This window comes from Schistocerca nitens, chromosome 4, assembly GCF_023898315.1.
Source record: "Schistocerca nitens isolate TAMUIC-IGC-003100 chromosome 4, iqSchNite1.1, whole genome shotgun sequence".
NCBI classification, from domain to species: Eukaryota; Metazoa; Arthropoda; class Insecta; order Orthoptera; family Acrididae; genus Schistocerca; species Schistocerca nitens.
This window is the reverse complement of record NC_064617.1, coordinates 513,914,142-513,938,902: the sequence shown is the minus strand read 5'-3', so window position 1 is coordinate 513,938,902 and position 24,761 is coordinate 513,914,142. Positions and strand designations below refer to the sequence as shown.

The 24,761-nt window shown below is 37.4% G+C and overlaps 1 protein-coding gene across 1 annotated transcript in view; it reads left to right on the top strand.

Moving 5' to 3' along the window:
- The first annotated feature begins 479 nt into the window (after window positions 1-479).
- LOC126251890 (peptidyl-prolyl cis-trans isomerase H) overlaps window positions 480-24,761 on the top strand; it is a 49,420-nt gene continuing 25,138 nt past the window's right edge. The window contains exons 1-2 of the mRNA XM_049952601.1: window positions 480-692; window positions 779-955. Coding sequence (XP_049808558.1) covers window positions 609-692; window positions 779-955 — 261 coding nt within the window. The 5' untranslated portion in view covers window positions 480-608. The remainder of the gene's footprint in view (window positions 693-778; window positions 956-24,761) is intronic.

Sequence of the window (24,761 nt, the reverse complement as noted above, 5' to 3'; positions counted from 1 at the left end):
GTGAATTGTGTTAAGCTGATAATGGACATCGTTATTATTACACTTAATTTAGTTGCTAAAACAATATGTGACATATAACAAGTTAAGAATACATGTAATAAGCTCCTGACACACATAACAAATATTTTGTTTACCATCTTCAAATAGTTAGCAACTTATTTGTCCCTTTAATTGCAGTCAGTCATTTTAGTATACACCGCTAAGTTGTTTAGTGCATATAGATAACTCGTCGGGTCAAAATGAGCCAAATTATGCGTATTCTATAGCTACAAATATCCACCCATATTTCACTCGAGCATAGAGTTTCGCGTCAGCTATTTGCGCGTCGTTAAACTACAGCCAGGCGTGTACAGGCGCTAGTCACATGGTGCTGGTTTCCAGTCAGAAACGTTAACGCAACCAAACGCTTTACTGGCGCGAGACACTTCCAGTGTGAATCTACTTCCGTGTAGTGGAAGGAGTAGGCATGTTTTCTATTCGACAACTTTGGTTTCTGTGCAACGCTATGGTTAAACAAAACATGGGGTGCGAGTTTTGAATGTGTGTTGATGTTGTGATTAAGACTGTTTAATGAACGCTAGTCGAGAAGTTTATGAAACGGTGTCATAATGCCAACCTGGAATCAAATTCAGTCTCAACTTAGGAATCCGAATAATCCTGTTGTGTTCTTTGACATAAGTGTCGGGACAACGGTAGCACATTTACTCAGTGTTAAAATGCCAAATTACATAGTGATGTGTATATATGTATTTTTGTCATGGCTTTTAATCTTTCGTAGGAAATAGGACGTATGATTCTTGAACTCTTCGCAGATGTGGTGCCAAAAACGTGCGAAAATTTCCGCGAGTTTTGTACTGGCGAATATCGAAGAGATGGAGTGCCTTTGGGTTATAAGGGTGCAATATTCCACAGAGTGATAAAAGATTTCATGATTCAGGGTGGGGACTTCGTAAACGTGAGTAGTTATTATCATCGTTCAAGGTATTTGAAATTCTGAAACCGACCGAGAAAAATGGAATGCTAGGGCGCCATTCCATCCTAGTGATCACATTTTTCAAAAGTTTCCCGCCCTTCCATTTCCGATTTTGTTCAAATTTGCCGTGGGTACAAATATACCATAGAAATCAACTTGTGAAAAATGTGAGCTCATCATACCCGGTATGTTGGAAATTGTGGCCCTTTATTTGAGAAGCTCTTCTACAAGGGAATGTTGCAGTCAAACCCCGATGTTTGGAACCTTTCTTAATACAAGGGAACAGCAACTAGGAACCTATTGTTTTCAGATCCTATAGAATTTTTTGCCCTGAATCAGAAAAACAGTGTGTGGCAATGTGCAGAACACGTTGAGAGTCAGTATAATGCATCAAAATACCCCAAAAAGACGTGCAGAGAAAAATTTTAAAATTTTTAGCTTTCTTTGGTGTGAGATATCTCTGGAAAAAAAAAACGCAAAAGAACTACAACTGGGCACTTATATTAACAGCACCTGGGGCAGGACTCTCAGTCCATCTTCTTGCCTAACTACTTGTGGATCATACTCAATCAGAAACATGGTGTCAAATATAAAACTGCATAAAGTGAGCCAAGTTCAGGTGCAAAATTGGAAAAGGATCACTTCAGGAGTTCGTATTTCCAGTACTGTGACCAATGACCTCAGCAGTTTGGTCCAATAGGAACTTACCAACATTTCCAGGACTACCGCAAAGACCACAATTTTCTCCACTACAAACATCTTCTTGTATCTTAGAGTTAGTTCACCAAAGGGATGAAAAGTAAGGTTGAACTTCAACAAAAATCATGCACAGTATACTTCCTACACAAGATCGTACAGCTGTTTGAATGGACAGTGCCAGGCAAATTGATGTTGATTTACAGCTAATCATGAAGACCTATACAGTTCTCATCTATAAAGACATCCTTCTATGAAGCTGCTGGACAATGGTCTAATCTGATGTTGCGAAATTCATGTAAGATTCTTGTAGATATTGTCAAGGAAAGAAGGTTTTCGTCATAGCTAGAAGTCCTAAAGGAACGAAAACAGAAATGCCAATTGCTTGTAAATTCAAAACTGTTGTTTATTCAGTATTGAAAATAAAATATGAAGCAAAAAATTGGGTTAGGCCCACCTAAATTTTGTGAGTTTCAACCAAAATAGTGCATTACCTTTCAGTACGCTTTTCTGCAATCCATAAAAATGTGAAGCTGATGTTTAATGCAAAACCTGTTGACACAGAATACAAATTCCTTCTTGCTGAGACTGATTGCAGTTTAGATTCGAAGGATTGCATGCTTCAGTGGTGTGAAAGACTGTGGTTTTGATGAGGTGATTGACTTTGAGCTATGGACCAACACTGGTTTTGATACACTGGAGACAAAGCAGCTGCCTATTAAAGAATTTAGTGAAAATTTGATTGCCAAAAATTTGAAGCTTTCTAGTCATCACTACGTTGCGAAACACCTGACATGTCACCTGAAAAAAGTCAAAGAAAATTTGAAGTCTACTGAATAAGTCTTTCTAATGCATTTCACGGAAAACTGTTCTTTTATCATCCAAGATGCTGTTTAAGGATGCCACTGAGAGAACAGTCCAGCAGCATTGCACCCGTTTCTGTACACTATAAAACTGAAGAAGTACAACATACTAGCTTACGCATTATCAGCTATTGTCCCGACCATGACACCATTGCCGTCCATACATTTCTGAGCAAATTCATCAACAATTTGAAAAGTACAATGAAGCAGCAGTATGCATTCACTATTTCAGTGATGGTTACACTGCTCAGTACAAGAATTACAAAAAATTTATCAGCCTGTGCTACCATTAAAAGGACATTGGTACACTATGTGATCAAAAGTATCTGGACACCTCCAAAACCATATGTTTTTCATATTTGGTGCTCTGTGCTGCCACCTGCTATCAGGTACTCCATATCAGTGACCTCAGTAGTCATTAGACATTGTGAGAGAGAAGAATGAGACGCCCTGCGGAACTCACGGACTTCAAACGTGGTCAGGTGATTGGGTGTCACTTGTGCCATACATCTGTAAGCAAGATTTCCACACTCCTAAACATCCCTAGGTCCACTATTTATGACGTAATAACGAACTGGAAACGTAAACGAACACATACAGCACAAAAGTATACAGTCCGAACTTGTCTGTTGACTGACGGAGACCGCCGACAGTTGAAGAGGGTTGTAATATGTAATAGGCAGACATCTATCCAGACCATCACACAGGAATTCCAGAGTGCATTAGGATCTAGTGCAAGTACTATGACAGTGAGGCGGGAGGTGAGAAAACTTGGATTTCATGATCGAGCGGCAGTTCATAAGCCACACATCACGCCAGTAAATGCCAAACGGTGCCTTTCTTGATGTAAGGAGTGTAAACATTGGACAATTCAACAATGGAAAAACTTTGTATGGAGTGATGAATCCCAGTACACAATGTGGCGATCTGATGGGAGGGTGTGTGTATGGAGAATGCCCGGTGAACATCATCTGCCAGAATGTGTAGTGCCAACAGTAAAATTCGGAGATGGTGGTGTTATGGTGTGGTCATGTTTTTCATGGAGTGGGCTTGCACCCCTTGTTGTTTTGTGTGGCACTATCACAGCGCAGGCCTACATTGATGTTTTAAGCACCTTCTTGCTTTCCAATGTTGAAGAGTGATACGGGGATGACGATTGCATCTTTCAACATGATTGAGCAGCTGTTCATAATGCACGGCCTGTGGTGCAGTGGTTAGACAATAACATCCCTGTAATGGACTGGCCTGCACAGAGTCCTGACCTGAATCCTGTAGAAAACTTTGGGATGTTTTGGAACGCCGACTTCATGCCAGACCTCACCGATCAACATCGATACCTCTCCTCAGTGCAGCACTCTATGAAGAATGGGCTACCATTTCCGAAGAAACCTTCCAGCACCTTATTGAACATAGGCCTGTGAGAGTGGAAGCTGTCATCAAAGCTAAGGGTGGGCCAACACCATATTGAATTCCAGCATTACCGCTGCAGGGTGCCACAAACTTGTAAGTCATTATCAGCCAAGTATTCCGATACTTTTGATCACATAGTGTATATCTGCTGAATGGAGTTTTTGTGGCACAAGCCAAGTTAGATCTCTGTGCGATGGCATTGGTGGAATGGCTGAACGCTTATCAGTAACAGCACACTTGCAACAAACTACAGATGATCAAATTTAACCCCAGAACATTTATTCAAATTTTGTGACCAATAAGTACAAGGAATCAAGTTCATTTTTGTAACAAGCAAACAAATAGAAGGCAAAAGATAGCTACATGAATAATTCTTTGAAAATGGTCTTATTTTAGCTGGAACATTTTTTACTAATGGATTAGATCCACATTCAAAGGATACAGCTTCTTTTGTGGGTTTGGTTTATCAATCATCTGACACCAATAAGGCTTTCATGCCAGTTTTAAGCCTTATTCCTGGCCACTACATAACCTGCACGTATGACAGTGACTGGCAGGTTGGTAAAAGTTGATACTGAAGAACATGATGCCCTTGTCAAGTTCATTCACCCCTTTGGTCCAGCTCACTCTTTCTATTTGCCTGAAAGGTAAGATGAATGTTGGATTCCTGAACAGCACATCTTCATGAATATTGCAGTGCCTTCAGTAACTAGAACAGGACAGCAGCATAATTTTCCAAAAGCCATATTGAACAGTATTCAAGAACAATTTAATTCTGTGAAGCTTTAATCCAGCTGATGCTTTGGAAACTTGTTTAAGAAACCAACAAACATGGCTTGTGAACCAAGCAAGATACCCAAGTGAGGATTTGGAACCTTGATGAAGAAGTCAGCAAACACGGGCATCCATATTATGTAACAGAATAAGCAATGTTTGATAACATCATACACCTCTTGTCTTTGCAACCACACATGGCCACTACCAGTATAGGTTCAGAAACTGACTCAACTAAAGGTTTTAAACTGGTTGAGTCATCAAATTTCCATGGTTTTCATGGCTAGTTGAAACACCAGCATTAATCTACCAATTGTCATTCCTGCTCGTCTTGAAGTTATGGGTTCAGCAGCCTATACCATGTTGCAATCTTAACATATTGCACATGACTTTTGTTGAAGTTCAGCCTCATATTTGGTACCTTTGTTGTGCTGACTCTGAGGTCCAGCAAGATGTTTCCAGTGCAGAAAATTGTGCTCTTTTTCCTGTGGCTCTGGAAACAAAAATTTCTGAAATGACCCTTTTGCGATATTTACATCTGAACTTGTGCCTCATATGTTGTGATTTTAAATTCAGTGCTATATTTGTGATTGAGTATAATCAAAAATAATTGGCTAAGCAGGAAGACATGTTAGCAGAATCATGTCCCAGGCTGTCAACAAATGTACCAAGTTGTAGTTCCTTTGCACTTTTTATTCCTGAGATATCTGACCCTAAAGAGGGTAAAAAAATCTATGCATTTTTCTTTGCACATTTTTTAAGCCACTTTCATGCATTATGCTGGCTCCCAGAATGCTTTACATTCTGTCACACTGTATTTTACTGATTCACGGCTGAAAGTTATCCAGGACCTGAAGGTAAGAGTTTCCTACTTGGTTTTGCCTTGTAATGAAAGAGTTTCAAACATTGGGTTTTGTTCATTTTCATACACATTGATTGAAAAGCCATCCAACTAGAAGGCCACAGTCTCTCAGTATGTAAGCTCATGATTTCAAATTTTGCACAGGTTCATTTCTAGGATAGGTCTACACCCACAGCAAATTTCAGGAAAATTGGATCTCAAGGAGTGGGAGAGCCATGATCACTTGAGATGGAATGACACTAGGAGAAAAAGATAATTAATAAAAACCTGATTGGACTAACCTTTTTTCAGAAATAAACTTCATTCTAGACTGTGTGTTACTTAGTGCATGTGTAATTTATTGTCTTAAATACTACCAGTCCGGGAATAGTTTTGGCAGTAGTCCATGGCTTATGTTGCCATTCGCATATATGATATATAATTGACAGTAGGGTAAACTGCAGCACTCTCATCAATCACTTTTGCTCAGTAGTGTACCATAATTTTTAGATACACCGTGATGGTAATGTTTTGAATTAGTTGGAGGGAACTCAGCGATAGTGAATGTTCGAGTCAGGCATTTAGGTTGGTCCACATACCCCAGTGGGTAAAGGGACTGCTCGTGCTAAACAATAGATTAAAGTTCAAGTCCCAGTATGACACAAATTACATATGTCAGGTCATATTCATAATATAATTTGAGTCAACAGTTTGTTTCATAAAGGCTGTTAGTAGGTAAATTGTCAAAATTGAGTCAAGAACTATCTTAAAACTCTAGTATTTCATGGCCAAATGTAATTCATCTTAGTGTCTTGTATTGAAATTCTGTTCAAGATTGCAAGTTATCCATTATGTTATATCCATTTCTAAAGTCTTGCATCCGTTACACTTACCTACAGACTACAAATACATATGATACAACGTCCATAGCCTAAGGGGCCGAAGTGTGTGGAGGAAGAACAGGCAACTGAACCCTGGCACATCAGAGTCAACAACGCTATATGACATTTACATTTTTAAAGCCTTCTTTTTCCTTTCTCTGATTAAAACACTTTAGTATTGAATATCATGCAAATTATTTAGAAGAGTGACTAGATCTGCATCTTATTTTGTCTTGTTTGTCTTCTGTTGTATGAAACAATTATTTCAATTTTGGAGAATTGTTTTCCTCTGCAGGTGTTCTATAGGTAGTACTTTTGATTAAATTTCCTCCAGTATTATCCATTTCTACTGAAGCACCTTTATCTCATATCTTCAGTGGTGTTGTATACCTCATCTATGAGGGTGAAAAAAGTGTAAATTCAAATTTCATTTGGCCACCTGCTTGGAGGGAACTTTAAACTATGTGGTACAAGCAATTGCATTGTTTGAAAGTTGTGTAAAATTTTTCAAAAGTAAGTCTATGCTGGTTATGCACAAAAACAATTGTTTGTTTTGGGATACAAAATCTTCAAATAAAAATTACACAAAAAATCCTGTTTTGAAACTAGGCTTTTCTATTGCTCCCAGAACTGTGTATTGTTTAAAATACTGTTAAAGTTCACAATAAAGGGAAACTATGTTTTTCCAAGTTAACTGAGGTGTTTGACACAGCTTCCACAATTCTCAACTGTCGCCTTTCAACATAAAATAGATTTTGAGCTGTGCTACAGATCAGGCTGTGGTCACAAACGTACGTCCAGAAACTAATATATATGCAAAAGAAATATTGTCATAGTTCTGTTTTCTTTCTGTCTGTGCACATAAAATGTCACATGCTACAATATCTTTATGGTAAAGTTCGAAGGTATTGGTAGGTACAGTTGATCTGATTTTCCACCTTAAAGGTATGATTGCCTGGAGCCAGACTATCTTCATTTTTTATGCTGGAAATTTATTTACATCATTATGTAAGAGGAAAATTGCTTCTGGTAGGGGCACTTTGAAACATGCTTTAGGGTTCCATACTTTGATCATTTCTTTTCTCGGTATGTTCCATTGACCTTCCACTGACAGTTTTTCAAATTGGTACAAGCATAATTGTGCAGTCAAGGAACCAAATAATGAAACAGGGCATCTGTTGAAATGAATCAAATCGTACCTAATAAATTTACTGTTAATTGTAATAAAACACAGTGCATTCTGTTTTTAACATATTTATTATTGGTATGTTATTTTAATCATCCATGGTGGTGGTGCGATAAGTAGGTGAATGAAATCTGATTTCTGTGATTTTTGATGGATGGGAAGATCTGATTAGATTTTAATATTCACAGTACACTGTAGAAGTTAAGTACAGCTCCCTTTACAATCAGAACGCTATCCACAACCAACTTTAAGCTGGTGTACATTGCATACTTTCATTCATTTGCATCATATGGATAGTAATCTGTAGGAAATCAGTTGAAATATGAATGATATGTTATTCGAAAAATGAGTGTTCCATAAACTGGGGATTATTAAACTGGAATTTTACTATACTGATAACTATTTAGACAACAGGCATTACGAACATCAATAGTAACAGCACTTACTGTGTGTGTCAGTGGCAGTTTGGAAGTAGCCAGTGAGAGTGCAATGGTCAGACAACAGATGTTTTGTAGCATTGAATGGAAGCAGGGCAGCGACACAATAGTTTGTAGGTGGGGACCTATGGGCATGGGGTATTTTTAATATTTTGGAAGACAAACAAATAAAAGAGTTCCAGATTCTTCAGCACTATTAAGGGTGATGAATTTCTATGAAAAAAATATATATTAGATCTCTAAATCATAAGTATTAAGAAATAAAGTATTTCATTTTATCTTAATTTTTGTAAATTGTACGTCCCTTTGAAAAATGTATATTTTGCAAATAACTCTTAAAACAATTGAGAACAAAAAAAAACATTCTAACTAATAAACCAAAAGTACTGGAGACCTGGCAGATATTTTTCATTAAAGCTCCCTCATAGTATCTTGAAATTTAGTTGACACATGCACACTAATGGGCTTCCTTTAACTTACAAATTTAAGATGCAAATACGAAATTAAAGTTGATTTTTCCACTTAAAAAGTTATTATTATTTTCTAATTTGTAAAGTCACAGAACACTATCTTCTCTGTCATATTACCAGAGACTACTGATGTAATTATAAATAATATCTTCTCTGCTCCAGCTATCTGTATTATGTAAATATTTATCACTAAAACTGTAAAAGAAATTGCTTTTTTGTGAGGTTTTATGCATTATTTACTCGAAAACCCCCATCTGAAAACTTTTGAGATTTATCAAAATATTGTTTGGTTAATATTTTACTAGTCAGAGCAGACATAGTGGGCAATATTTTTCTGTTTAAAGTGTTAAAAATTTTTTAACGTTCTGCATATTTAACATCACTGAATTTCTAGTATACGAGGGTTGCCAGAAAGTAATGCACCGCATTTTTTGTCCTCAGTCAAAAACAATGCTTCAAATGCAAAACATTATGTATGTATTATTTTAAGTCTCCTGAGTGAGTGTACCAAGTTTCTGTCACTTCCGACAGATAGCGTAGCTCCAGGACAGTTTCAAAATGGCGTCTGTAGGTGATGTATGTTGCAAGCAACAAGCCGTCATTGAATTTCTCACTGCAGAGAAACTGTGGGGAATTTCACAAAAACTTGTACAAAGTCTATGGAGCATCAGCTGTCAATAGTAGTTCAGTTAGTAGCTGGGCATGGAAGGTGAGGTCATCAGAAGGCAATTAGGCGGAGATCCATGATTTGCAGCCTACAGAGAGACCATACACAGCTGTCACATGTGGCATGTTGCCGCGAGCTGATGATGTCATTTGTGAGGACAGACACATTATGATTCGGCAGTTGGAAGACATTTTGAGGAAGACGAGGAGGTATTGCCACAAGCTTATGATGTCATTCGTGAGGACAGAAACATTACGATTCAGCAGTTGGAAGACATTTTGAGGATGATGAGTAGGTGATTCACACAGTGAATCACTGGCTCTGCCACCAAGACAAGGATTGGTATTGACAGGGCATACATGCCCTTGTTTCACACTGGATCAAGGCCATAGAACGGGATGAAGATTATATGGAAAAATAGGGTGTTTAGATAAAACATGATTATTCTTTCATGATTATGTTCAGTAAAGAATTGTTAAAGAAAAGAAGTGCGGTGCATTACTTTCTGGGCATCCCTCATAAAATATGCCTGTTGGCAACATTGTTCCCAGTGCTCTGCTGTTTATAACAAACAAGTGAGAACTTGCACATAAACTAGGCACTACACCTCCACGAATGCTAACTGCAATTAGCATTGGTGGAGGTGTAGCACCTGCTCAGTTCACAGCCACCATCTATATTATGGTGTGGGTCTGAAGGTAGGCTAAAACAGGCTGAAACTGGTAACTTTATATAAAAAATTTTAAAAAAGCTTGATTGTAGTTATCTGTTTATATTCAATTTTAAATAAATAATAAACTGCTGTACTCCAGAGAGTGCGCTCTCTCCCAGTTATTGGGTGACACTGATGTGGATTTAATTAGGCACACTGTGACATTGTCATATGTTTTGTATGATGCAGAATATTTTAACCAAATGTATGGCACTGGGATATGGAGCCCATTAACTCCAGTTATAGCCAGTATATGTATAGAGTACTTTGAGGACATCGCTCTGGACACAGCTTCTGCAAAGCATTGTTCATTTTATCATCACTTTGTTGTCCAGTATCACAGATTTGAAAAGCTGGGAGAATTCCACGATCACACCAACAATATCCTTGACAACATCAAGTTTCTGATGGGCAATTTCATACCAAATCATGCAGGTTAAGAGTGAGAGTGTAACATCACTATTTCAAAGTTTGCTGAAAAAAAAAAAAAAGTCTTGATTTTCTGACGATTTGTTAAAACGCTACAGACCTCTCTGTATGAGAGTATTTGTGAAAATTTTGTAGCGAAAGGGAAAATTGAAAAATTATAATAAAGAAACCAAAAGTGATAGAGATCTGAATTTATTTTCAATAAATACTTTGTTCCCAGTACTGTAAGACATGATTAATACATAAACACTTCTGAGCTTTTTTTTTTAGGGGGAGGGGGAAGGAAACTGTGAAAATTTGCAACTTTTTGTGAATTTTAAAAGTGTTTTGAAAATATGTATAGTCACAGGATATCAGTTGTATTGAGAAATAATAAAGTGAAAGGGCTGCTAACTGTCAGCTATGACATTAATGCGTGAAATTCTTAAACTGACAAAATATTTGCACATAAAGATGAAAGAATGTGAAATTTTTTGGTTATTGAGAAATTATTTTCTCCAAATCTCCTTCCTAAATGTTCTAAAAATTTCATGGTGCGTTAGTTGGTCATTGTACGATCAGAGAGGCCAATACTTGTCTGTACAAAATGTGAGAAATTTTTTAGGTAGACCTAGCTCTACTCTCACAGTCAGAAAATCATGGACACTTAAATATTTAAATTTATTGCTGATTTTAAGTAAATGTCGTGCAAAACTGGTATTTATGAATCAAAATAATTACTTTGGAACACTATAAGTTACTGGGAAAACAATGCATAATTTTGTTCGAAAGCATTTTGTAACAAAAATGAGATATAGAATACTTATACCCATTTTTCTTTTTATGATATTATTCACAAATAATTGTTGTCTTCTGTCATGAGTTTACTTCTTCATGACTTTCCATGAATTAAAACTACCAACAATGTAACAATCAACACAGCACTGTTGCAAAGAGTTCATTCTTTTTTTCTGCTTTTCATTGAACTTCTGTAGTTGAACTGAATTTGCCCACAGATAAGCTTGATCCAACAAGAGCAGTACTCGGGAAATGGGAACTGCATACTGATCTTTTGATGATGGCCATTTGCAAGCATTAGCAGGACCATGAGGTGTCATAAAGGAGACAATTATATCTTGCAGCTCATGAGAGACACTTACTATCTGTCCCAACCACCTTTGATTGTCATACACACAAGAAATGATGTGGCTCACTACAAAGTCTTCTAATGTATACTGTGGTCTCTGCCAGTGACAGGCTGCATTTTGTGGAGAACCATTCTTGCAATGTATGTCCCATGTGGGATGCAACCCGATAATGACTTGATTGAATTCCTACCACAGGCTTCATAGCAGACCACTCTTCTCTCTTTTTTAAACGGAATTCCCTTAATGTGCTTTCATTTGTAATTACAAGTTTCATGTTTGATTTGTAATTACGAGTTTCATGTTTGTTACTAATGTTGACATGGTGTGTACAAATCCAGTAACACCTTGTATAGTTCAACAGCTTCATGCTGGAGATTAAATCTTGTTGCAGGATGTTTACAGAGACCTCCTACTGTATCACGTGCACTTTTTCCATGGCCTGTTGCTGAAAATATCCATTTTTTGCCTTAATTCCTGTACTATAGTGTTGACCAAGCTCATAAAGCTGAAAGCGGTTTTTAAAATGAGATACTGCACCACCAGGCACACACATGGCCTTCAGATGCTATGTCATCAATTATCATGCTGACAGCATAGTGTGCATGCCGTGAATGAGATGATACAACAGAAAAACAGTGCGATGTTCTAAGGAAACGAGCCACATGTGTGAATATTGATACCAGTGATGTGTGCCAGTGGTAACTTCGAATGTCATTCTGCAAAGCAAAAGACCAGTTCTCAACAAAGTCGAAATGAAGAAATAGTGTGTCAGCATTCTGGGACATGGTTGATTTTACTTCTGCTATGGCCTGCCTCTGAATGCTCCGGATATGATGGTGGGCTATTCCTTTCATGACCCAATGCCTAAGCTCTGTAACAAACTTCTCTGGCTCTATTGTCTTTTTCACCAACCCTCTTCCCTCCCACAATGCATAGGTTATGTCAATGTCAGTATCCTGAAGGTTTAATGCTTCAACAGTCATCACTTCAGCACCAGGACACATTGCACATTCCTGCAACCAAGATTTATCTTGCGGCTCTTGACATGTATACAAAAGCATCAGGCCGATCTCTGTGGACTTCTTTCCTGTGACACTGCTTATGGCAAAACAAACAAGTTTCAAATTAGTGCAGCAAAGACATGTGCATACTCCCTTCACTGGCTGGCATTTTACCCATTTTGGTCATAAGGAGTTGAATTTTGTGAGACCAGTTTTTTTTTTACTCGGGTTCTCCTTTTTAATTAGGAGAAATGCTTTCTCTTGTTGATCTTGTCATATATATTTTTTACCTTTTTAACTTTTTTTCACAATTTTCACAACAAGAGAGAACATCAGACTGGTTAGGACTGCCTGCTGCAATGTTTGTCATCACTTAGGTACTATTCGAGAGCAACAGTAAGCATATTTTCTTGCAATGGATGTGCCACAGTAAGAATCTAGGCATGCCCAAACACCTTTATCATTTTTTATTTAATGAGCTTTTGAAATCAAATAATCTGAGGAAGTGGGTATGTATTTCTGTATCTGCTGCTTAGAGTAGCTACCTGGTATCAGTCTCAGTATAGGTGACTGCTGAGATAGCAGTATTTAAGTTTTGAGACTGCACATCACATTTCATGCTCATATCACTATCTTCATGTTCTGCACCAAGTTCATTTACATTATACACTACCTCTTTCTGGACATTTAATGGGGGATATAGTAGGGGCTATGGCAGAAACGCTAATATTCAATGCATCAACTACTTCACACCCAGGAATATACGAGGCCTGTTCAGAAAGTAAGCTCCGATTGATTGCCAAATTGAAACCACAGTGAACATCAGAAATGTTTTACTTGTAACAATTAGCTACACCTTTCAGCTACTTCTCTACGTAGTCGCCGTTCTGACTTAGACTTTTGTCATAGCGTTGTACCAACTTTTCAATAGCCTCATCATAGAAGGCAGCCGCCAGTGCTTTCCGTCAATTCTCCACGCTGGCCTACACCTCGTTGTCTGTGTCAAAATGTTGTCGTCAAAGACAGCGGTTCATGTGACCAGAGATGAAACTCAGGGGGAGACAATTGCGGACTGTATTGTGGGTAATCTAACATTTCCATTTGCAAATGATGCAGGAGCATCTTCATTGCCCCTGCAGAATGCGGCTGAGAATTGTCTTGAAGACGAAACAGCATGACAGTTATGTAATGTTAGCTGCATAGCTTCAGGCGAAATTTCTCACCAGGCCCTCGTACTTGGCGGCAGACACTATTTTCTAGACATCTTTACGCACTCACTGCGAGCTCAGAAATGAGAAGAGCGACGTGATGCTAACTGGGGTTATACTAGAGACACTACCCAACACATCTGTGCAAAGCTTTATCGGATTTTCATAGTCGTTTCCATTTCGCGACCGATCGGAGCTTACTTTCTGAACGCCCCTCGTAACATCTGAACTATCTTGTTCAGTTTCACATTTGGATGATGGGGATCGTTCAGGTGTGTTGTCACTAAATTTCTTCTTGTAATGCGTGTAGCAATTCCTGCACAATGGATGTGATATTAATGCCATTACTCGAGGACCAAGATATTCCTGCAGTACATCTGACAGCTTTCCAATGACTGTGAAGTTTTTTTTTTATTATTATTTTTTTATTTTATTTTTTTATTTATTTATTAAACACCACTGTCTTGTGTCTTTTTTTCATAGTCCGCACACACTTTGCTCATTCACTTCTGTATTTTCTCGGTGACTGTGTATCTACCAAAAAGTTCAAACCAAACACAAAACTCGATACAGAATGGTTTATGTGCAAGTTCTCACTCATTTGTTATAAACAGAAGGGTGCTGGAAAGTGTTGCCAACAACCATATTTTACACTAGAAATTCAATGATGCGAAATATGCAGAATGTTGAAAAATTTTTAACACTTTACACAGAAAAATGTTGCCCACTGTGTTTGCACTGACTTCTAACATACTAACCAAACAATATTTTGGTAATTCTCAAAAGTTTTCGGATTGGATTTTTTGAGTAAATAATTCATAAAAACTCACAAAAATGCAATTTTTTACATTTTTAGTGTACATAATACAGATAGCTGGTGTGAAGAAGATATTGTTTATAATTGCATCAGCAGTATTTGGTAATATGGCAGAAAAGATACCTTTAATGCAATACATCTACCAGGTCTCCAGTACTTTTGGTTTATTAGTTTTTTTTCTGTACTGTTTGAAGAGTTATTTACAAAATATACATTTTTCAAAGGGCCGCACCATTTACAAAAATTAAGACAAAATCAAAATGAAAATACTTTATTTATTAGTTCTTATGACATAGAGGTGTACTATGTACTTTTTCGAGAGAAATTCATACCACAAGTTGACATAACCGGTACGATATGGGATGAAAACACCCTTATGGAGGTAGAGACAGATGGTGCCTTGCCGTTCCTTGATGTCCTTGTCTGTCATAAAGCAAATGGGTGTCTCGGCATGGTGTTTCCTGGAAACTCAACACACACAGACTGATATCTGCATGCTAACAGCTACCACCATCTGTCACAGAAACATTCTGTTCTGATGAAGTTGGTGCATTGAGTGGAAGCTGTCTAATATGCTGGAAACCTTCTGAAAGAATTGAACCACTTTCGGAAAGTATTCAAGAAAAATGGCTACAACAAATCCCAGATTCTACAAGCCAGCTTTCTGAAAACACACAAGCAGAAGGACCCAAAGGAGAACACAAAGAAGCTGGCATTTTTGTTGTTCTCTTGCTCAGTAACAGGAAAGTTTAGCTGGTTCCTAAGAGACATAAATTGATTTGGTCTTTAGGGCTCCAGGAACAATACAAGAACTCATGAGGCCTGTGAAAGACAATATAGACCTAAGAATGCTAGGAGAATATAAAATACTGTGTAGGTGTGGACATTTACATCAAACATACTGAACAGTGCTGCATAGAACACTTCGGTACCCTGAGAAATCGGTGACAGCAGAGCATGCTCTAGGGAATGGATATCATATTGCATTTGAAAAGACATTTGTTACTACAAGGATTAATAGTGTCTGAGATAACTTCCTAAATGAAGCGACTGAGATAAAAATTTGTGACAACATCGTCAATGAAGACAGCAGCCTGTTGTTGAGCACAGCTTGGGACCCAGGCATTGGAAGGTTGAAGCAGATGTGCAACAAAAACATTACCTTATATGGTGCTGGAGTGAGCACCACTAGTGTTACGGAAGACAAAAACAGCCATATAACTGTGGTAGCAGCAACCAAACGACAGTCACCACTTGAAAGTGGCAGAGTAGTACTCAGCAAAAAGCTCATGGATTTTAAACAACTCGGCTTGGCTGGAAAATCAAGAGAATTTTATCAATACATATTGGTGCAAAGCTATGCATCCATACTTAAACTGATACTAGATGACAAATTCCTCCTTTTCAGAAATGCTTTTCTCACTATTATCAATCTGCCTTTTACACCATCTCTACTTCACCATCAGTTTTTTATCTGCTCTAAGAGCAGAATTCATGTGCTACTTTCATTTTTCTCATTTCCTAATCTGATCTGTCAGCATTGCTTGATTTAATTCGATTACACTTCATTACTAGTGTTCTAGTTTTGCTAATGTCTAATGTTCATCTTTTAATCTTTTTTAAAGACCTTATCCATTCTGTTCAAGTGTTCTTCCAAATCCTGTGTTATCTGTGACAGAATTACAGTGTCGTGGACAAATCTAAGTTTTTATTTCTTCTCCTTAAACTTTAAATCCCTTTCCAGATTTATCCTTGGTCTCCGTTACTGCATGCTCAATGTACAGGTTGAATAATACTGGGGATAGGCTGCTACCCTACCTCACTCCCTTCTCAACTATGGCTTCCCTTTCATGTCCTTGACTCTTATAATTGCTGACTGGTTTTTGTGCAAGTTGTGAATAACTTTTCATTTTATCCTTGCTGTCTTCCAAATTTCATAGTGTAGTCCAGTCAACAATGTTAAAAACACTTCTGTAAATCTAAAAATGCTATAAATGTAGGTTTGCCTTTGTTCGACCTATATTCTAGAATAAATCATAGTGTCAGTATTGCCTTGTGTGGTACTACATTTCCTCGGAACCCAAACATATTTCCCAAAATCTGTAAATAATTCATGTTATGTCAATATTATACAACCATCAGTTATTAAACTTCAGTCTGAAACATTATGCACCAGCTGCCCTGTCCTTTTTTCTCTCTCTTTCTGTCTTTCACCAACATATATAAGTTACAATGGAGAAATAACACAGCCAACCATCTGCAAATAATTGTTTAATACGTTCACCTAAGTTTCGACACCTCTAAGGATATAATCATTAGAATGAAAAATTTAAAAGTCCTATGAAATAATACACAGGAAAATAAGTTTGTCAGAAACATTAACCAATATGAAAAAAGTCGTAACATAGAAAGGTTACTTACATAAAGGTACATTGCGAGAAGGCAGTTGTCAAAGTTTGGAGCCGATATGTTCAAATCCAAAATTAAAAATGTTCCAGCCTTTGGTACCTACACCTTGCAAGGAACATCATCAGATTTAGTGGCCCAGTAGCTTACATTGCTGCTATGAAAATAAGGCACAAGTTGCGCCACCTATTGGGCACAGACAATGACATATGCCCATTTGAGACATTATAATAGAGATAACCGAATTAAACAATAGTTAATTATAAAAAAATTCAAAGGGTGAGAGCTTAATGTATTTTTGAAAATAAAGTAAATGAAATACAACTAAGAGCCATTTGTCAGGCTTTACTGAAATGCCCATTACGTAAAGTGCAGAGTATTGTAAAGTGTTTACACACAACAGCTGCACAGTCCAAAAAAGTGCATGAAGGAAACTAGTGGTACACTTCTGTATGATATTTGAAGAAAAAGATGTTTCGTAACTGTAGGCACGACAACAGTAAAAAATAAGCGATCTAAAATCTGTGACTAGTGGATTAAAAAGCCATTGAAAAAAAATTTGTTTTGTAATTGTAATATTCGTCGAGGACGAGGCCATCATTCTCAGAAATATGCTTGAAAATCTCCAGCCCTTTGAGTATGTCAAGCCTGTGAACTTTCTCTTCCCTAAGTAAAATAGAAATTTCTTCAACACTTTTCGGTTTTTGGCCAGGCATTGTTAAACACAGAAATGGCCATTAAATTCAATAAGAACTGAGAAAAAATGGGCTGTTGCCAAATTACATGAAATCCTATCTTAACATCAGGTAATGCATGAACATCCAAAAACGTTTCAGTGCCTAGTTCAAAGAATTATTTCCACCAAAATTGGTGCTTTATACAAGAAAAAGGACAGATCTAATGAAAAGGCCTGTGTTTGTATCTTGAACTCACAAATTTTTTTTGCGTACATTCTGATTTTCATATTGAAGCATTTCAGATTTTATTAATTATGAGAGGGACAACTGTAAGAATTGTATTGCCAAAAGACAAGAGAAGAAAACTGGCTAAACTGAAGAGCATTTTACCTGTAACAAAAACCTGGTGTTCCTAGTTTTCAGAGGTCTGAACATAAATTTTTAACAGAATTCTGAATAAGACTGAAATAAATTTTACTCCAGAAGAAACTGCCTTCACGGAAAAAGGGCTTAAATACAATGTAATGCCTAACCTGTCAGACAAAAATGTTGTAGAAAGTATGATTGTAGATCTTGAAATAGGCCTTGATAGCATCAAAATGGACACGTCTCGACAAACGATGATAGCTCGTGGTGTGTGTAATGTTTTTGAGAAATATGCAGTTCAGAACTCCTGTCAATACGATTGTGACAAAAAGTTGATTAAAAGTATTAATGTCAAGCTAAAAGAAAACAATGCCTTTCTAATGAAATTTGACAAAAGTAATGCTGTAATCATTGCTATTCAGAACGAGTATGTGTCTAAAACATCGGCATCACAGTTTTTTGAAGAGAACAATGTTTTGTAGCTAGATGAGGATCCGACTCCCACGACACTAAAAGAAATTAGACTTGCCATTGATAGTGCTACACATTTGCTTAAACCGTACCATAAGATACAGCTTATTAGTATGAATCCACAGGTCCTAAAATTGTGTTCCCTGTTTAAGGCATATAAAATTCACGATCTGATACTTCTGATTGTGAGCAGTATGAACAGTGCATATCTTGAATTAACAAGGTTTCTGTACAGTAAAATAAAGAAGTCCTTTCTTTTTCAAAATAATTATTCTGTCATCAGTAGTCAAAAACTAGTCAGTAAAATCAAAGATTTTGCAGTGTGTGCAGGATACTAAATTGTCTTCACTAGATATTATGAGGGAACATACTGCTGTACTTGTTCAAATAACTATTGACATCATTGGGCGAAAAAAACACCATCAGCCTGACGGCCTGGCAATAGGTAATCCACTGGCAGGCATCTGAGCCAAAATTTTCAAGAATTTTTTGGTAGAAAAATTCTTCAGTAATTTTTCAGTTACTGATCTGGGTATTTTGTCATATTCTCAGTACATAGATGACATTTTGATCATATACAGTGGTTCCTAGGAAGGTATTGAGCATTTGATTGGAATATTTAATAGTCTCCATGAAAAAATCAGATTCACATGTGAATTAGAAATAAATGATCGTTAGTTGCATTACCTAGGCCTTAACAACAATGTAGGAAAAGACAGATTGATACTTATTGTAAAGAAGACATGTCAAGTTGCAGACAGGCATAATTAAAAGACATTTAACCAAAACTTCATCAGTAAAAAACACTCACACACAAGCAAGCGCACCTCATGCGCACATGACCACCAGCTCCATTATCTCAGGCTGAAATGCAACTGTCGTGGGGGATGCAACCAGCAGTCTGGAGGGGAAGGGATAGTAACATATGGATGGGGAGAGAGACAAATGCTGTCTGGTGGAGTGTACAGGGACTAGACTGCCAACAGACACAACATCAGGAGGTTGTGGGACAGGGAGTTGGGGAAAGAAAAGGAGAGAAGTGGGGCAAAATGAGCTGACGCATTGGCAGAGAGCTGCAAATACACAGGGTGGGAGATGAGAATGGCGGGAAAGAGTAGGACAGAGGGGTTCGAAACTGTTGGGTGGAGGGTGTGGGGACAGTATGTTACCATAGGTTGATGCCGGGCTAATTATGGAAGTGGAGAATGTGTTGTAAGGATAATTCCCATCTTGTTTTAAGGGTAACTCCTATCTGCACAGTTCAGAAAAGCTGGTGGTGGAGGGAAGGATTCAGATGGCTCGGGTAGTGAAGCAGCCATTGAAATCAAATGTGTTATGTTCAGCTGCTTGTTGTGCTACAGGGTGGTCTACTTTACTCTTGGCCACAGTTTGGCAGTGGCCATCCATCTTGATGAACAGCTGTTAGATAGTCATACTAACATAAAAAAAAAAAAACACCTGTGCAATGATTGCAGCACAGCTGGTAAATGACGTGGCTGCTTTCACAGGTGGTGCAGCCACTGATGGGGGAAGATGAACTTGATGTAAGACTGGAATAGGAAGTGCTGGGTGGGTGGATTGTGCAGGTTTTGCACCTAAGTCTTCCACAGGGGTATTATCCTTGTGGCAAGGACCTTAGTATTGCCATAGACAATGACAGACTTTCCTTCGATATTTTTTGAAAAGCCACTAATACAGATCAGATTGTGTCCACTAGTTCAGTGCATCCTAATTTCTATCAAGAAGCATATTCCCATTCAGCCAATCATCATTTAGGTTCTGTACCTTTATCACAAGAGAAGTTTAATAATGAGAGGAATTTAATAAAAACTATTGCAGTTAATAATGGTTATGATCCCTCGTTAATTGAAAACATCTTCAAAGTTAAAACTGATGCTCTACTTTAGGCATCAGTGCTGTTTCTGATAGTAACAAGCATTAAAAAAAATTTTTTGGTCCCTATTTTAGGATCTATTTCTTACAGAATTCATCACCTTCTAGTTAAAAAATATGACTGCAAAGTTGCCTTTGCTGTTAACAATAGCTTGCAGAAAAATCTTATTCACAATCTCAAGTCCACATTTGCTCCTGTACACAGTACAGTAGTTTATAAAATTACTTGTGATACATGTCCTGTTTATTACCGTATATAGGACAGACTGGAAGATCTTTCAGTGTCAGGTATAAGGAATATTTATTGGAAAAAAGAGGCAATAATGTACATAATTCCACTTTCGCTGACCATTTGTTAATTTCTGGTCAAAAACCAGAAAGTGTTAAGAAATTTCTATTTTACATAGAAAACGAAGAGCTGGAGATTTTCAAGCATATTTCTAAGAACCATGGCCTCATCCTCAAGGAACAGTTACAATTATGTAACAAAAAATTTTTCAATGGCTTTAATCCACTGCTCACAACTTTTTTATTCCTTTATTTTTTGCTATGTTTTTCTGTGTCTAGTTCCAAAACAGCTTTTTCTTCAAATCTCATACAGGTGTGTACTACTAAAGTTTCCTTCATGCACGTGTTCTTGGAATGTGCAGCCGTTTGTGTAAATACTCTACAATACTCTGTACTTTATGTAACGGGCATTATAGTAAAGCCTAATAGATGGCTCTAGGTTGTATTTCATTTAATTGACTGTTTTTTATAATTAACTATTGTTTAATTTCATAATTTCTGTTGTAATGTCTCAAATGGGCATATGTCACTGTCTGAACCCGATAGGCAGTGCAACATCCGTCTCGTTTTCATAGTAGCAATGTAAGCCACTGGGCCACTCAGTCTGATGTTGTTCCTTGCAAAATGTGCGAACCAAAGGTTAAACATTTTTAATTTTTAATTGTGGACTTGAGCATGTCTACTCTAAACTTTGACACTTGCCCTCTCATAGTGTAACTTTATGTAAGCAACCTTTCTGTATTATGATGTTTTTAATCTTGGTTAATGTTCCTGTCAAACTTATTTTCCTACGTATCATTTTATATGGCTTTTAAATGTTTCATTCTATGAAGACACCTGTAAAGGTGTTCAATCCTAGGTAAATGTATTAAACAATTACACAGGCCAACGAAAATTTTTTTTGAAACTTTTTTTTTCTTTCTTTGATAACTGATCTTTAAAGATTTTTATAAGCTGAATCCAAATCTAGCCTTAGTTTTTTTGTATCACCCATAGTTTTCAAGCAATATGCTCTTTATTATATAGTATAAAAATCCTATGCTATACGGTAAACGGGGAAATTAATGATATGCTTTGTTACAACATAAGCGTGGTTTGTATTTACAGTAAGTTACTTAAAAAAATGATATGTGTTAATAGAGGTTTCACTTGTCTGCTGGAATTGGTTGGTATTTTCTTTCTCTTTTTTCATTGACGCTTCTTGTGCAGATTTTTCTAGGATGAGTCACTTGCTGAACTTCTCGGTGAAGTGCTCAACAATAGTCCCCCATCATATTGGTGTTCCAGCGGCCATAATAGCATTTTTCCATAACTTTAATGTCCCGGTGAAAATGCTCTCCTTGATCCTCAGTAACATCTCCCATATTATCTTGGAAGTAATCAAAGTGAATGTTCAGACAGTGAACTTTCAGGCTCATTAAACATCCTAAAGTTTTAAACTTCTTTAACACTGTAGTTATAATAGAAACATATTCTGAGTTTTTTTCATGTCCTAAGAACTTTGCAACGACTTGCTTGAATGATACCCATGCTGCTTTCTAATTTAAGGTCATTGTGGATTCAATGTTGTTGTTGTGGTCTTCAGTCCTGAGACTGGTTTGATGCAGCTCTCCATGCTACTCTATCCTGTGCAAGTTTCTTCATCTCCCAGTACCTACTTCAACCTACATCCTTCTGAATCTGCTTAGTGTATTCATCTCTTGGTCTCCCTCTACGATTTTTTTACCCTCCACGCTGCCCTCCAATTCTAAATTGGTGATCCCTTGATGTCTCAGAACATGTCCTACCAACCGATCCCTTCTTCTAGTCAAGTTGTGCCACAAGCTCCTCTTCTCCCCAATTCTATTCAATACCTCCTCATTAGTTATGTGATCTACCCATCTAATCTTCAGCATTCTTCCGTAGCACCACATTTCGAAAGCTTCTATTCTCTTCTTGTCTAAACTATTTATCATCCACGCTTCACTTCTGTACATGGCTACACTCCATACAAATACTTTCAGAAATGACTTCCTGACACTTAAATCTATACTCGATGTTAACAAATTTTTCTTCTTCAGAAACACTTTCCTTGCCATTGCCAGTCAGATTCAAAGCTAACATCAAACATAAATTTTCTAATGTCAGGTCCAACAAAGACGCCTTCTTTTAGTTTAGCTTCTGTAAGGTGTGGAAACTTTTGGCAGAGATACTTAAAACATGGTCCATCTTTAGGCAAAGTCTTTACAAACTGTTTCATTAGGCGTAACTCTATATATAGAAGTGAAAGGAGTACGTGTTTGGGATCTACAAGGTTTTTGCATAGAATGTTCTTCTCACCAGGTTTTAAAGATTTCCTCACTGGCCAGTTCTTTCTGCACCAGTGTTGATCCCTAGCCCTACTGTCCCATTCGCACAGGAAACATGGAAATTTGGTAAAGCCACCTTGCTGACCACGGATCATGCATGCTACTTTTAGATCGCCACATATCATCCAACTATGAGCAAAATAGCCTATTTTATTTAGCACTATTTCTAGGTTTTCATAGCTTTCTTTCATATGTACAGAATATCCAACAGGTATACATGCATACATGTTACCATTGTGTAATAAAACAGCCTTTGCACTAGTTTTGGATGAATCAATAAACAGCCTCCAGTCTTTCTTTTTGTATTCAATACTAAACTCATTCGTCATACCGGGAATGTCTGAGCAGTACACTAAATCACCTTCTTGTTGAAAAAACTTGGAAAATTGCTGCTCTCTCTCTCTTTGTATACATTTATATGCTGGTTCCAACTCCCAATAAGTTATTTTAATCTAGAGCCAAGCAATTCAGCTTTTTCTTTCATTAAGACCAGATCCCTAACCAAGTCGCCGGCCGGAGTGGCTGAGCGGTTCTAGGCGCTACAGTCTGGAACCACGCGACCGCTACGGTCACAGGTTCGAATCCTGCCTCGGGCATGGATGTGTGTGATGTCCTTAGGTTAGTTAGGTTAAGTAGTTCTAAGTTCTAGGGGGCTGATGAACTTAGATGTTAAGTCCCATAGTGCTCAGAGCCATTTGAACCTAACCAAGTGGTTAAGCTCGGTCTGAGTAAACGATTTGGGCTCTAGGTTTTCTGTATTACAATGGAATTCATCATCATCTGGTTCATCTAAATCAGATTGTACATCAGAAAATACTTCTGTTGGAATAGAATTAAAATCATCTGGTGGTTCAGGAACTGGCAAATCTACACCTTGCCCTAATGGTCGGATGGTGGACGGAAGGCAAGGGTAGCTTATTACCTTCTTGTTTTTTGAATTACGACCAGTAATATCAACACTGCAAAAGTAGAAATCATTTAGGTGATTTCTTGGCTCCCTCCATATCATAGGAACAGCAAATGTAAAGGCTCTTTTCTCCTTTTTGGACCATGTTCTCAGATCTTCAACACACACATAACATACCTTATTCGGTGCCCAAGATTTATCTTGATCACCAAGTTTAGATCCAAAGCATGATAGATAAATCCATTTTCACAAAGTCTGTAATGTTTCTTTGGTGTTTTTTAATCACGAATTCACCATAAATATAACAAAAACTGTCAGCAAAGGTTTTACAACCATGCGACCTTTTTTTACCAGCAAATGTTTTTCAGCAGTGCTACCAATGTCATCTACATTCATTAAACCTCCTTTTTAAATTATTTTAACTATATAAAAGTTGTTAAATTCTTTAAAAATTGCTTAATTTAATAAATTTAACTGTAAAATATGGGTGATACAGTTTTTTAAGTACCATGTTTGGACTTCCCAGACTAAAAAACATAAGAATAAGGTATTTTCAGAAAAAATGTTTTTCCATCATTGGCCTGTGTTATTAGTAACCACCTGGCTGTGTTATTTCTCCATTGTAACTAATATTTATCATATGTATTACAGTCTGGTTGTAATCTCTGGGGCAGCACTGCCCACTGTCCATCAGCCCGTCTCATAAGAACTAAATAACACAGCATTGAAATTCAGGTAGTGAACTGGCTTTTGTCTTATATCTTGCATATATTCCATAATAAGCCTCCTGTGTAGCACCCTCTGATATGTAGTGTGCCACTGACCCATTTACAGGGACCCTACAGTTCTCAACCCCATAGTGCAAGTCTAGGGATGTACGCTCTAGCTTGGCACTGAACCTTCTGAGTTTCTG